Source organism: Triticum dicoccoides, chromosome 5B (assembly GCF_002162155.2).
Source record: "Triticum dicoccoides isolate Atlit2015 ecotype Zavitan chromosome 5B, WEW_v2.0, whole genome shotgun sequence".
Classification (NCBI taxonomy): domain Eukaryota; kingdom Viridiplantae; phylum Streptophyta; class Magnoliopsida; order Poales; family Poaceae; genus Triticum; species Triticum dicoccoides.
This window is the reverse complement of record NC_041389.1, coordinates 40,134,659-40,147,442: the sequence shown is the minus strand read 5'-3', so window position 1 is coordinate 40,147,442 and position 12,784 is coordinate 40,134,659. Positions and strand designations below refer to the sequence as shown.

At 50.0% G+C, this 12,784-nt stretch overlaps 2 protein-coding genes and 1 pseudogene across 4 annotated transcripts; all 3 read left to right on the top strand.

The window, feature by feature from the left end:
* The first annotated feature begins 2,401 nt into the window (after positions 1-2,401).
* LOC119307237 (pentatricopeptide repeat-containing protein At5g16640, mitochondrial-like) lies at positions 2,402-5,019 on the top strand. Of its 2 annotated transcripts, XR_005149196.1 has the most exons (3): positions 2,402-4,677; positions 4,812-4,901; positions 4,983-5,019. XR_005149196.1 is itself a non-coding variant. In XM_037583323.1 (2 exons), exons 1-2 carry the CDS (start codon positions 2,540-2,542, stop codon positions 4,816-4,818), a joined length of 2,145 nt encoding a protein of 714 aa, XP_037439220.1. In that variant the 5' UTR covers positions 2,402-2,539; the 3' UTR covers positions 4,819-4,923. The 2 variants fall into 2 exon arrangements, 1 of the variants encoding a protein (XP_037439220.1); XM_037583323.1 differs by lacking the exon at positions 4,983-5,019 and having other exon boundaries at positions 4,812-4,923.
* LOC119307238 (protein DETOXIFICATION 41-like) lies at positions 4,677-8,212 on the top strand. 2 transcript variants are annotated; one of them, XR_005149197.1, is made up of 9 exons: positions 4,677-5,309; positions 5,399-5,943; positions 6,028-6,114; positions 6,242-6,298; positions 6,377-6,615; positions 6,701-6,819; positions 6,920-7,006; positions 7,115-7,249; positions 7,352-8,212. XR_005149197.1 is itself a non-coding variant. In XM_037583324.1 (9 exons), the coding sequence occupies exons 2-9, from the start codon at positions 5,013-5,015 to the stop codon at positions 7,187-7,189; spliced, it is 1,506 nt and encodes a 501-aa protein (XP_037439221.1). In that variant the 5' UTR covers positions 4,677-4,901; positions 4,983-5,012; the 3' UTR covers positions 7,190-7,350. The 2 variants fall into 2 exon arrangements, 1 of the variants encoding a protein (XP_037439221.1); XM_037583324.1 differs by lacking the exon at positions 7,352-8,212 and having other exon boundaries at positions 4,677-4,901; positions 4,983-5,309; positions 7,115-7,350.
* A 1,309-nt stretch (positions 8,213-9,521) lies between these two features.
* On the top strand, positions 9,522-12,766 carry LOC119307239 (annotated as a pseudogene).
* The last annotated feature ends 18 nt before the right edge of the window (positions 12,767-12,784 follow it).

Genomic DNA, 12,784 nt, shown 5'->3' with positions numbered 1-12,784 from the left:
GGGAGGCGGCGGGGCGTCGAACTGGGCCGGGCGGGCCGCGCCTGGGCCGGCGGGCTGTGGCGGCGGTGGGCGGCGGAGCACCACGTGGCGGCTTGTGATTGGCTGCGGGTGGCGGTGGGATATGTCCGGTGAAGCCGGACGTGTCCGGTGAAGCCGGACGTGTCCGGTGGCGGCGGGGGATGACTAGGGTTTGTACCACGAAAAAATGAGGAGGGGGAGGCAAATATATAGGGAGGGGAAGCTAGGAGAGTCCAAATGAGGAGCGGTTTTCGCCCACACGATCGTGATCGAACGACCGAGAGCATGGAGGGGGTTTGGATGGGTTATTGGGCCACTTTGGAGGGGTGTTGGTCTGCACACAAAAGAGGCCTTTACGGTACCCCGGTTAACCGTTGGAGTATCAAACGGACTCGAAAAGGCACGAAACTTGACAGGCGGTCTATCGGTGGTGTACCAAGGCCGCTTGGAAAATCACGGTCCATTACGAGAATGTTGAACACCCGCTCACGAAACAAGGTCTGAGAGGGGACGACGGGCGCGTGTGAGAGGTCTGGACTCCGAACGGACAACGGAGAGAACCGGTGGAACCCGAACGGATGTAAGTTTTGATAAACATGCAGATGAAATGCAGATGATGACATGGCAAAATGCAACACGCAAGCAAATGACATGGAAACGACGACGAATAACTGGTGGACACCTGGCGCATCGGATCTGGGGCGTTACACGTGGGGTGTTAGAGCACTCGCAGAAGGATGACTAACTATAAGTATGCGAGCAATTGGAAGGGTGGGGTGCTGAGAGAATGATGGAAAAAGCCAATGAAACGGAAGCTACTAATCGATGTGGATGATGCGTCTAGAGAGGATTCAAGTGACAGTGAAGTTGGTGTGGTTATCAGAGACTATAAAGGTGAGTGCATTAGTTGTACCTAGTGCCATCTTCCCCATGTTGTCGATGCAGCGATGGTTGAAGCATTTGCTTTCAAAAAGGGATTGCAAATTGCACAATAAAATAGGTACCAACTCTTTCACAATTCACAGTGATTGTTTTACGGTTGTTCAAACCATTAATAATAGAGGTTTCACGACTACTTCGGCAAGTGTAGTTTACATGGATTATAATATTCTTCTCATTGGTTTGATAATATTGTAATAGAGAGGCCAATGTTGTGGCTATGGCTAGAACTTGTGTTTGGGATGTTGATTCCCCTGACTTTATTTTTCATGATTTTGGTGAACGATGTAACTCTTTTATCTAATCAATAAAGCTTGATTTGATGGGTTTTCTCAACGACAACAAAATTATAGTAGAGACGACGTATTGACCAAAGAAAGACACTCTAGCATAGTCACCATACATGTTAGAATCGTCGTAATTTATTTCATATTTGGCGTCTCATGACTGACTTATGAAAAGAAAACTTCGCGTGTTCTCTCACCTCACATGGATGGCATGGAGAATGAGGAAACGGGATGCCCTATGGACAAGTGGGTCCCATGTTTTTTTCAGGGTAATCGTGTAGTGTATGTCAGTATACTAAAGTAAAATTACATGAACCCATACATAATGAAATTACTAGAAAGGCACGACAACTGCCTTGGAAACTCTATGAAGAAGCCCAGGAAGGAATTAAAATATAAACAATTCAATTAGGCCCCCTGCACAAATCGATCATTTTTTATCCCCAAAGCCGCTGAGGTAGTTGCCGGAGACATAGGAGAGGTACCTCCTTCATTGTCATAGCCAGGAGGGCATCATCACTGTTAGGGCTTTGTGAACCAAAGACCGGCCTGCTGCACGCGTGGGCAAACATAAACTACCTATATGCTTTCAACAGTTATCCACTTCGTACTTTGCCACCCAACGTTTACCGTAGGCATGATAACTAGCACTCCAGTAGTACGTCCTTCCCGGTCCTCTCGTACTAGGGAAAGGTCATGTTAGCCGAGTGTTGTCCTCGTGCCATCCAGACCTCGTAACCGGCGCTGCCCATTGACAAAATCGAGAAAGACTAGACATGTCGTCCTCGCGCCTCTTTTCATGCTTCATGCAAACCATCTTATCCCACGAGCCAGCACGACCGTCATGGGCTGCAACCATCGGCCATCCCCGAACACGAACCGCACTGCTCTTTAACCACGATCATGGAGGCAACAAATATGGAAACTCCGAGTTTGCGCACCACCTCGCCCCATAAGCATTTTTTATCAATATGCCGACTTTGTTAGAGTTGCTCTTGAAAGACAGTGCAAAGACTAGGGTGGAGCAGACGAAAGAGTTGAAGATGGAGAAGCTAGGTACTGTTTCTCCTTCACATGGGTTTTATTGCAAAATCGTACGACTACTGGAGAAGTGGAGATCCTAGCAAAAAGGTATATGCGCTGCCCTGACGCTGTGACCCCACACAGCCTGCTCCGGCTCGTCGACCAGTGACCTGCCGCCCGCCGCCGCCGCCGCCGGCGGCACCTTCCGGCCATTTGCCAATCGCTTTCCTAACCACCAAACGCATTTCCTCTCGCGCACGCGAGCGGGCGCCATGGCTGGGCATCTAGCCAAAAACCCATTGCTCCTCCTCCTCCAGCCCCGCCGCCTCTGCACCGCCGCCGCGTCCTCCTCGGCCGCCGCGGGAGAACTCGTCCAGGAGACGCCCCGCGACGATGACCTCGCGGAGGAGTCGCGCAGCCGCCTCGTGCGCGACACCTGCAAGCTGCTCGAGCTCCGCGGCTCGTGGACCCGGAAGCTGGAGGCGCAGCTCCGGCACCTGCTCCGGGTGCTCTCCCCGCCGCAGGTCCGCGCCGTGCTCCGCGCGCAGGCGCAGACGGACACCCGCGCCGCGTTCGAATTCTTCCGCTGGGCAGATCGCCAGTGGCGCTACCGGCACGCCCCGGAGGTGTTCGACGAAATGCTGAGCCTCCTCAGCCACACCAGGCTCCACGACCCCGCCCGGCGCGTCATGCGCCTCATGATCCGTCGCCGCATGAGGCGCGGGACTCAGCAGTTCGCGCACCTCATGCTCTCGTACAGCCGTGCGGGGAAGCTCCGCTCCGCCATGCGCGTGCTCCAGCTCATGCAGAAGGATGGGTGCGCGCCTGACATATCGATATGCAACGTGGCGGTGAATGTGCTTGTGTTTGCGGGGCGCATCGACAAGGCGCTTGAGTTTAGCGACCGGATGCGGCGTGTTGGGGTCGAGCCGGATGTAGTCACATACAATTGCCTTATTAAGGGGTTATGTAGCGTGCGGAGGGTTGTTGAGGCGCTAGAGATGATCAGTGTAATGCTGCAAAATGGGTGCCCACCTGATAAGATTACCTATTATACAGTGATGGGCTTCTTGTGCAAGGAGAAGAGGGTGGCAGAGGTGCGGGATTTGCTTGGGAGGATGAGGAATGATGCGGGTCTATTTCCAGATCAGGTCACGTATAACATGCTTATCCATGTGCTTGCAAAGCATGGGCATGCAGATGAGGCGTTGGAGTTCTTGAGGGAGTCAGAGGGGAAAAGATTTCGTGTTGATGAGGTTGGATATAGTGCAGTTGTGCACTCTTTCTGCTTCAATGGGAGGATGGCTGAGGCAAAGGAGATTGTAAGTGAGATGATCTCAAAAGAATGTCACCCTGACGTTGTGACATATAGCGCAGTTGTTGATGGGTTCTGCCGGATCGGGGAAATTGATCAAGCAAGAAAGATGATGAAGCATATGTATAAGAACGGCTGCAAGCCAAACATAGTCACACATACTGCATTATTAAATGGTCTCTGCAAAGCTGGGAAAACTTCAGAGGCTTGGGAATTGCTAAACAACAGTGCAGAGGAGTGGTGGACTCCAAGTGATATCACATACAGTGTTGTAATGCATGGGTTTAGAAGAGAAGGGAAACTAAAGGAATCATGTGATGTGGTTGCCCAGATGTTGCAGAAGGGTTTCTTTCCCACTACTGTGGAGATTAACTTACTGATCCATGCGTTATGTAAGGAAGGCCAGCCGGCAGAGGCCAAAGACTTCATGGAGCAGTGCCAAAGCAAAGGTTGTACCATTAATGTTATCAACTTTACTACTGTAATTCATGGATTTTCTCGGCAGGGGGATTTGGAATCAGCGCTGTCTTTGTTGGATGACTTGTATCTCAGCAACAGGCATCCAGATGTTGTAACTTATACTGTTGTTGTCAATGCTTTGGGAAAGAAAGGTCGGCTGAAAGAAGCGACGGAGCTTGTGAAGAAAATGCTTAATAGAGGAATTGTCCCTACACTTGTTACATACAGGACAGTGATACATAGATACTGTGAGAAGGGTACAGTGGAAGAATTACTCGATCTGCTGGATAAGATGTTAGCAAGACAAGAGCTTAAGAGTGTATACAATCAGGTCATTGAGAAGCTATGTGCATTAGGTAAAATAAATGAAGCTTACAGTCTCCTCAGCAAGGTACTGAGAACTGCCTCACAGAGAGATGCTCAGACATGCCACATTCTGATGGAGAGTTTTCTTAATAGAGGTCTCGCAGTTCAGTCATACAATGTGGCGTGCCAGATGTTTCAGAGAAATTTAATTCCTGATATTAAATTGTGTCGAAAAGTTGACAATCAGCTGACCTTAGAGAAACAACCAGCTGCTGGAAAGCTTATAGTTAAGTTTTTAGAAAGAGGTCTTCTGAATCTGAAACAAGAAAAGTAAGCTATTGCTGTCTGACATGTTGATGTATCATGTATTTATGACATGCTGGAAAGTAACAGATGCATTACATATTGGAAAGCTTACTCACTTTCTTCTACCTAAAACTGACAGATTTTAGTTTTGTGTTCAGTTGGTAACGTTTGCTTCGTGCTCATACCCCTGCACCTGTCACCAAGTTATTCACAGCCAGCCAATAGACTGGTAGGTATGGAACCTGAAGGTTAGTTAGCTGCAACTACTGAACAGTACACATGTTCATGCATATATCAGCATCACAAGGGCTTGGTCCATAATGAACTAGACTGAGTGAAACACTCAAGTGGAGGAGACAATGGAGGGAGATGGCGACGCTGCGACGGCGCCGTTGCTGGACTTCATCGATGACCAGTCAGCCGCCTCGGAGGAGCTGCTGCGGTGGGAGCCAGTGCCATTCGACGTGCTGTCGCGGCTGGCATTGTGGGAAGCCGGCAACCTGTGGCGCATCTCATGGGCGTCCATCCTCATCACGCTCTTCAGCTTCACTCTCAGCCTCGTCACGCAGATGTTTGTTGGCCACCTTGGTGAGCTCGAGCTCGCTGGGGCCTCCATCACCAACATCGGCATCCAGGGCCTAGCCTACGGCATCATGGTAACTAGTTCTGCTCGTTCTTGCACTATGTAGTATAGTACTTTGTGCTGCTTAGAAACGACGTCTTCTCACTTGTACGCGGAATGCAGCTCGGCATGTCGACTGCAGTGCAGACGGTGTGCGGCCAGGCCTACGGTGCGAGGAGGTACAGGGCGATGGGCGTTGTTTGCCAGAGAGCGCTCCTCCTCCAGTTTGTGACGGCCGTCGCCATCGCTTTCTTCTACTGGTACTCTGGGCCATTCCTGCGGCTCATTGGGCAGGCTGAGGATGTGGCTGTGGCGGGGCAGCTGTATGCTCGTGGGCTGGTGCCGCAGCTGCTCGCGTTTGCACTCTTCTGCCCGATGCAGAGGTTCCTGCAGGCTCAGAACATCGTCAACCCCGTGGCATACATGGTGCTTGCTGTGCTCGTCTTCCACATCCTCATCTCGTGGCTCGCTGTGTTCGTTCTCAGCTTTGGCCTTCTCGGCGCGGCTCTGACGCTGAGCTTCTCTTGGTGGGTGCTTGTGGCGTTGACATGGGCATACATCATCTGGAGCCCGGCTTGTAAGGAGACGTGGACCGGGCTGTCCATGCTCGCTTTCAGAGGCCTCTGGGGATACGCCAAGCTCGCCTTCGCATCGGCTGTTATGCTAGCGTGAGTAAATTTATCAGCGATTTCTAGTTAACTGTTTGGTAGTTCTTGCTTGTTTATGTCTTGCGTCGTTGTGTTCTTGCTCAGATTGGAGGTCTGGTACGTGCAAGGATTTGTGCTTCTGACTGGCTTCCTCCCCAACTCAGAGATTGCTCTTGATTCGCTCTCTATCTGGTACGCCACACCATGATTCAGCCCATGTTATAGTTACGCACTGGTCGGAAGTTCTAATGTCTGATCGTATCTTCATATTCACACATTAAGACATAACATGCATCACTATCTCTTTGACTTGTTCCAGCATCAACTACTGGAACTGGGACTTCCAAATCATGCTTGGTTTAAGCTATGCGGCCAGGTCAGTGCAAACGACCGAGACCTAATTAACAAGATGTAGACCAATTTCCGCTTGCTGATCAAACGTTTGCACACACAGTATCCGTGTCGGCAACGAGCTTGGCGCTGGCCATCCAAAGGTCGCAAGGTTGTCGGTCCTGGTGGTCGTCACGGTGAGCATCGCCTTCAGCATTCTCGCCACAATCGTCGTCATGGCCCTCAAGTACCCGCTGAGCACCCTCTACACGAGTAGCACGACGGTGATTGAGGCTGTCATTGCACTGATGCCGTTGCTGGCCATCAGCATCTTCTTGAATGGGATCCAGCCAATCCTCTCAGGTACACGCGACGCTTGGCAGTAACACAACGTGCCTGGTTTGCACTGAACCAAATGACCTGAAAATTCGTTCTGAAATTTCTGCAGGAGTCGCCGTCGGGAGCGGGTGGCAAGTCATAGTTGCCTATGTCAACGTCGGGGCTTACTACATCATTGGGCTGCCAATCGGATGCGTTCTGGGGTTCAAAACAAGCCTGGGAGCAGCTGTAAGGCAATTAGCTTACCGCACTAATTTCATCTTCAGTTAACCTCTATCTCGCGACATTTTACCAGAGGTCTGATGATCATCTGTTTGTCGTAATTCAGGGGATCTGGTGGGGCTTGATCATAGGGGTGGCGGTGCAGACAGTGGCTCTGATCGTCATCACGGCCAGGACCAACTGGGACAGCGAGGTGAGCTCGCCCTTTTCCCATTCACGCATGATCTCGGCTGAATCCTCTGCTCAGTTTCTGTTTGTCGCGGTGCTCATGGTGACACGGCTATGTCATGTATGTGTGCAGGTGGAGAAGGCGATCCAGCGGCTGCGGCACACCGCTGCAGACGAGGGTGGCATGGTGGTCGACGGCGACGTCTAATGACCGGGCCCATGGATGTGTCTGGGGCTCTGTTTGGTGGCCATTGTTTGCTAGGAGCTGGTGCCGAACTTTTATTATCAAGAGGCTATGGTGCCTTTGGGTTTGTGCAATAAGTTGAAGTGAGATGATTGAAAGTTGAAATGCCTTTCGTTTTTTTTTCAGGATAAACTTGTACTCCCTCCGTCCGAGAAAAGTTGTCTCCAGCGTAGTGCACTGCAAATTTTGCAAAAACATCCTCGCAGCTTCAAATCTGTTACAAAGAGGTCGCCGTGTGCCTTCTTCCTCCGCCACGCGCGCGTTGCCAGGGCCCGTCGTCGACCAGGAGCCGCGTCGGCCAATTGCTTGCTCCGGCGCCGCCCAGGCCGCCCAATTGCTTGCTCCTCCGCCACCCAGGACCTGCGCTGCCGCCACGCCAGTGCCCGTCGTCGCCCAGGAGCCGCGCCGCCCAATTGCTTGCTCCTCTGCCACCCAGGCCGCCCAATTGCTTGCTCCTCCGCCACCCAGGACCTGCTCCGCCGCCACCGCGAGGCCTGCGCTGCCGATATCCCCTCAAGCTCGTCCTGGACCTCAAGCACTCCCGTGGGCCTGGACCTCAAGCTCGATCTCCCTCTGCTGCTCCTCTGCAACTTGCTGCTCCTCCCCTGCTCTTGCTGCCGTTCGGAGTTCCCCTGCTTGTGTGCTGCCGCCGGAGGTCCCCTTCTCGTGCTGCTGCCGGTGAGAACAAGTACAGGGCTCCTTGCTTGTTCATCTCCAGGTACCTTGCTCGCAGTATCTCCTCTGCAAGCACAGCGAGAAGAAGTACAGGGCTGCCCGTGAGAAAATGTGCAAAGTAAAATTGATGAATTCAGTTAACTCTTAATTTGGAAAAAAATCAGTTTATGTGCTGAGTAATTGAAGTGTTCAGTGATCAAAATTATTGGCTAAGCAGAAGTTAACTTTGAGTAGTTTGATGTTGATTCTCCTCCTACATTACATGTTCATGTGAGTAGTTAGATGTTGGAAAAAAAATCAGTTAGCTGTTAATTTGGAAAAAATTCAGTTTAATGTGAGTAGTTTGATGTTGATCCCCCTCATACGTTACATGTTCGTATCAGTCCATGAACATGCAAATTATTGGCCAGCAGAATTTGCAAAAAAGAGGCAGTTAACTGAATTTTTGGCCAGCAGAATCTGCAAAATTCAGTTAACTCTTTAGCGAAGGCTTAAGATACAACTTGAAGAGTTTGGCCATGACAATCTGCAAAATTCAGTTAACTCTTTAGCCAATGCTAATTCAGTTAATTTTTTGCCATGACAACCTGAAGCAATACACAAGGCTTAAGATACCCGAAGAAACCAATGACATTCTTATGTACTTTAGCTACCACTGTGTTTAGTTATAGCTCTTCTATTTTACTCTTTTCTTACCTGAGCAATGGCATATGGCATTGCAGAGTACTCCTGCATTCACTAGAAAATTGTTCTCTCGATTGAAATAGTTGGCTCCAATGACCATTCTAAGAGTATCAGGATCTCCCCTGCATCATAAGGCACCAAAACTTCAGTTGCTGGTAGATTAGGATTAAGGAGCCAAATATAAAGATAAGTACAGTAATTACATAATGGTGCCAATCTTCCAAAAGATGGAGCCAAAGATAAAGATAAGTACATTCAGTTGCTGGTACATTATGATTAAGGCAACAATCTTCAAGGCTGTCATATTTGGCCATGACAATCGGACAAGGTACTAAAAATTATTTACTGTTGATCAAGAAAATAATTTACTGAATCTGCAGAGCAATGCAGCATTGAGCCTTTCACTTCAGTACATGAAAATTTACTGTCAATTTTCAGCAATGCAGCATAAATGATAAAAATCAGCATAAATTTACTGTCACTTCAGTACATTGAGCCTTTCATTTCAGTACTGAATTTTGACTTTATGTTTCAGTTAACAGTCAACAGTTTCATTTGCATTATAGTGAAGTTTCAGACTGACATCAATATGGTCTCATACTGCCATGGTCTCCACTGCCATATTGTACACTCATGGTCTCTACAAGCCTACTCTATTCTACTCCACCTCTTGGATGGCTGTGATTAGGCCACAATGGCCAGGCACCAACTTTGAAGCACCACCACCTGATCATTCCTCATCAGCAGCTAGCTAGACACTCAAACTACATATTCTATAACCTCAGCATCAGCAGCAGCTACACACGGAAAAAAACCCTCCAAGATCAAAATGCAGTAAGCTAGCTAGACACTGAAACTACATATTCTGATCTTGCATAATTAAAGGGAAATCATGCTACCAAACTGAACACACTAACAGAACAGAGTATGCATGGTTCCAAAAAAAGAAAAGAACATTTGACAGTAAGAATAAGAATTTGTTAACTGACAGTAATTCTGCTACTCCCTCCGTTCACTTTTGTAAGTCCTTTCAGACAGCTCAAAATAGGCTGTTTTGCACATTGTCTGAAATGTCTTCAAGGTCTTATAAAAGTGAACAGAGGGAGTAGTTTAAACTCTGTACCTGGAACCTTTACTGTTCCTTGTCCTGAAAAGTAAGAAACTGCTTTGCTTCATTTGCTGCACCTGCAACTTATTTTCGACCCCCGTTTAAAGGTTCGATTCCTTTCTGTAGAGCCTTGAAGGTTATGCCAAACGTATTGATGATACCAATGGGATACGCCAAAATTATTGATAATTTGAATGTGATGTACTGCCTACAAACATCAATTATATCCTAAACATGCCCCAAATACTGGGTTAGGTTTCACTCTAGTTGGCATGCTGTGCTTATCTTTTGACGTTGATGTGAAAAAGATGTGAATTACTCTTTTTTGCTAAATCGCGATGTTATACTGTTTGTGTTTTGATCAAGATAAAAACAAGACAAAAATCTAAGTTATGTAAAAGTGGCTCAACAAAATCTGATTGTATATTTCTCGGGATTTGGTTAACAACCAGAAAATTCCATAACAAATGGAGTGGCCTCCTGTATCATTTCAAGTGATATTAGGCTTACCAATCTTTTGTACAATCTCTATTCCAACTGAGAACATTTTTGTTATGATTAGTAATTTATTCACACTAGCCAGCCAGTACACAATTGCAGCCACACCCTGCTGAGCAGAAGCTGATTACCCTTGAGTCTCTAGTCAGTTACAGTCCAGGATTGACATGCATAAGCTTCTGATACGTACGCACTGATGCCAGAAGCTTGTCAGCAAAATTATTCCCATTCAGCTTTGGTTACTCCATCAAAACAGTATCATAACATCCACAGGAGTTTGCCGCCTATTATATAAGTGGTTTCCCTCTCTGCATAGCATAGCTTCTCTCCTAGCACTCACCTCTTGCATTGCATGCCCAACACCAAACTGTGAGCTAGGCTTCAGAGCTCTGATCAGCAGCCATGGCGGTCGGAGCTGTGCTATCACAGCAATGGAGCCTGCTTCTCTCGCTTGCGGCGATCGTGGCTCTATGGTGGGCCTGGCGGGTGCTGGAGCTGGCCTGGATCACCCCGCGGAGGCTGGGCCGAGCGCTGCGGACCCAGGGCCTCAGCAGTTCGGCGATCTGCAGGAGTTTTCCCGGCTGGTCGCCGTGGCCCGGTCGGAGCCCATGCTGCCGCCGTCACACGATATCACAGCGCGGGTGGCCCCTCTGTACCACAGCGTGATCAAGGAGCACGGTAAGTAAATTAAATCCATCATTGCATAATACTATATACTCTTTTTTTTTTTTGCATATTAAAGAAGTTATTAGTGAACATGGCTGTGATGGCCACTTGTTAAGAGACTTGCATGTCTGAAACTCAAGGAAGCTGAAAATTTGCAGGGAAGATCTCGGTGACCTGGTTCGGCCCGACGCCGAGGGTGATCGTGAACGATCCCAAACTGGTGCGGGAGATACTGGCCAACAAGTCCGGGCACTTCCGTAAGCGCAAGTTCAGCAACGGCATCGTCAGGCGGCTGGCCAACGGGCTGGTGAGCCACGGCGGCGAGAAATGGGCCGCTCACCGGAGGATCATCAACCCCGCCTTCCATCTCGAGAAACTCAAGGTTCTTCCTTTATGATTTCTTTTACAACTTGAAACTCTGAGGCCCGACTCGCATCGCGTGTCTGAATGGTGGTTCTTTTGCCTTGGTTGTGATGCAGAAAATGATGCCCGCTTTCGTCGCCTGCTGCAATGAGCTGGTGACCAGGTGGGAGGATCACGTGGGGTCCGACGAGGCCAAGGAGATGGACGTCTGGCCGGAGTTCCAGAACCTCACCGGCGACGTGATCTCGCGCGCGGCGTTCGGCAGCAGCTTCACCGAAGGGAGGAGGATTTTCCAGATACAGTCGGAGCAGGCCCAGAACGTGGTGAAGATGCTCAACACCCTCTACCTCCCAGGTTTCAAGTGAGTCTCCTCCTCCCTTAAACTCTTGGTCTCTCTCTTTGGTCACTTCTGCACATTTGTTACCAGCTCATGATCACTGCTCCTGCTCGGTTTTATCATCCCTGCAGGTTCTTGCCCATGCGGCTCAACCGACGGGTGAAGGCGAACGCGCGCGAGGTCGAGTCGCTGCTCAAAGGCATAATCGGCAAGAGGGAGAAGGCCATGAAAGACGGCAAGGCCAGCAACGATGACCTGCTGGGCGTGCTGATGGAGTGCAACATTGCGGAGACGAAGCAAGCCGGGAGCTCCAGGCCCATCATGACCATGGACGACATCATCGGCGAACTCAAGCTCTTCTACTTCGCCGGAATGGACACCACCGCGGTGCTGCTCACCTGGACGCTGGTCGCGCTGAGCATGCACCCCGAGTGGCAGGACCGCGCGAGGGAGGAGGTCCTGCGCGTCTTCGGGAACAAGGACCAGCCGGACCTGGACGGCATAAACCAGCTCAAACCTCAAAGTGGTGGGTGTGGAAACATCCAAAACCTTATACTCGAACAAACTTGTACATATTTCACTGCAACTTTGAAACAATTATTGTGGGCGCGCATGCAGGTGTCCATGGTGCTGCACGAGGTGCTCAGGCTGTACCCGCCGGTGATCCAGTTCGACCGGCAGACGTACGGAGGTGGAGCTGGGCGGCGTCAGGTACCCGCCGGGCGTGATCCTCTCGCTGCCCATCGTGTTCCTCCACCATGACCCGGACGTCTGGGGAGAGGACGCCGACGAGTTCAGGCCGGAGAGGTTCGCGGAGGGCGTCTCCAAGGCGTCCGGGAGCTCGTCGTCGCCGGCGTTCATCCCGTTCGGGTGGGGCCCGCGGGTGTGCGTCGGCCAGAACTTCGCGCTCATCGAGGCCAAGATGGCGCTGAGCAGGATACTGCAGCGCTTCGAGTTCGGGCTGTCGCCGTCCTACAGGCACGCCCCGTTCCCGGTCTCCACCCTGCAGCCTGATCATGGCGCGCCCATCCTGCTCAAGAAACTCTAGCCGCAACATGTCTTACAATAAACAATCTCCTCGGCGTGCTGTAAACCAAGAGAGATAGTTTTCTATGGGTTTTGTTTGATTGTTATCAGAGGTGATGCTCAAATAGATTGGTTTCATCCATCATACTACTCCCTCCGTCTCATAATATAAGAGCGTTTTTTATATGCTACTAATGGAGGG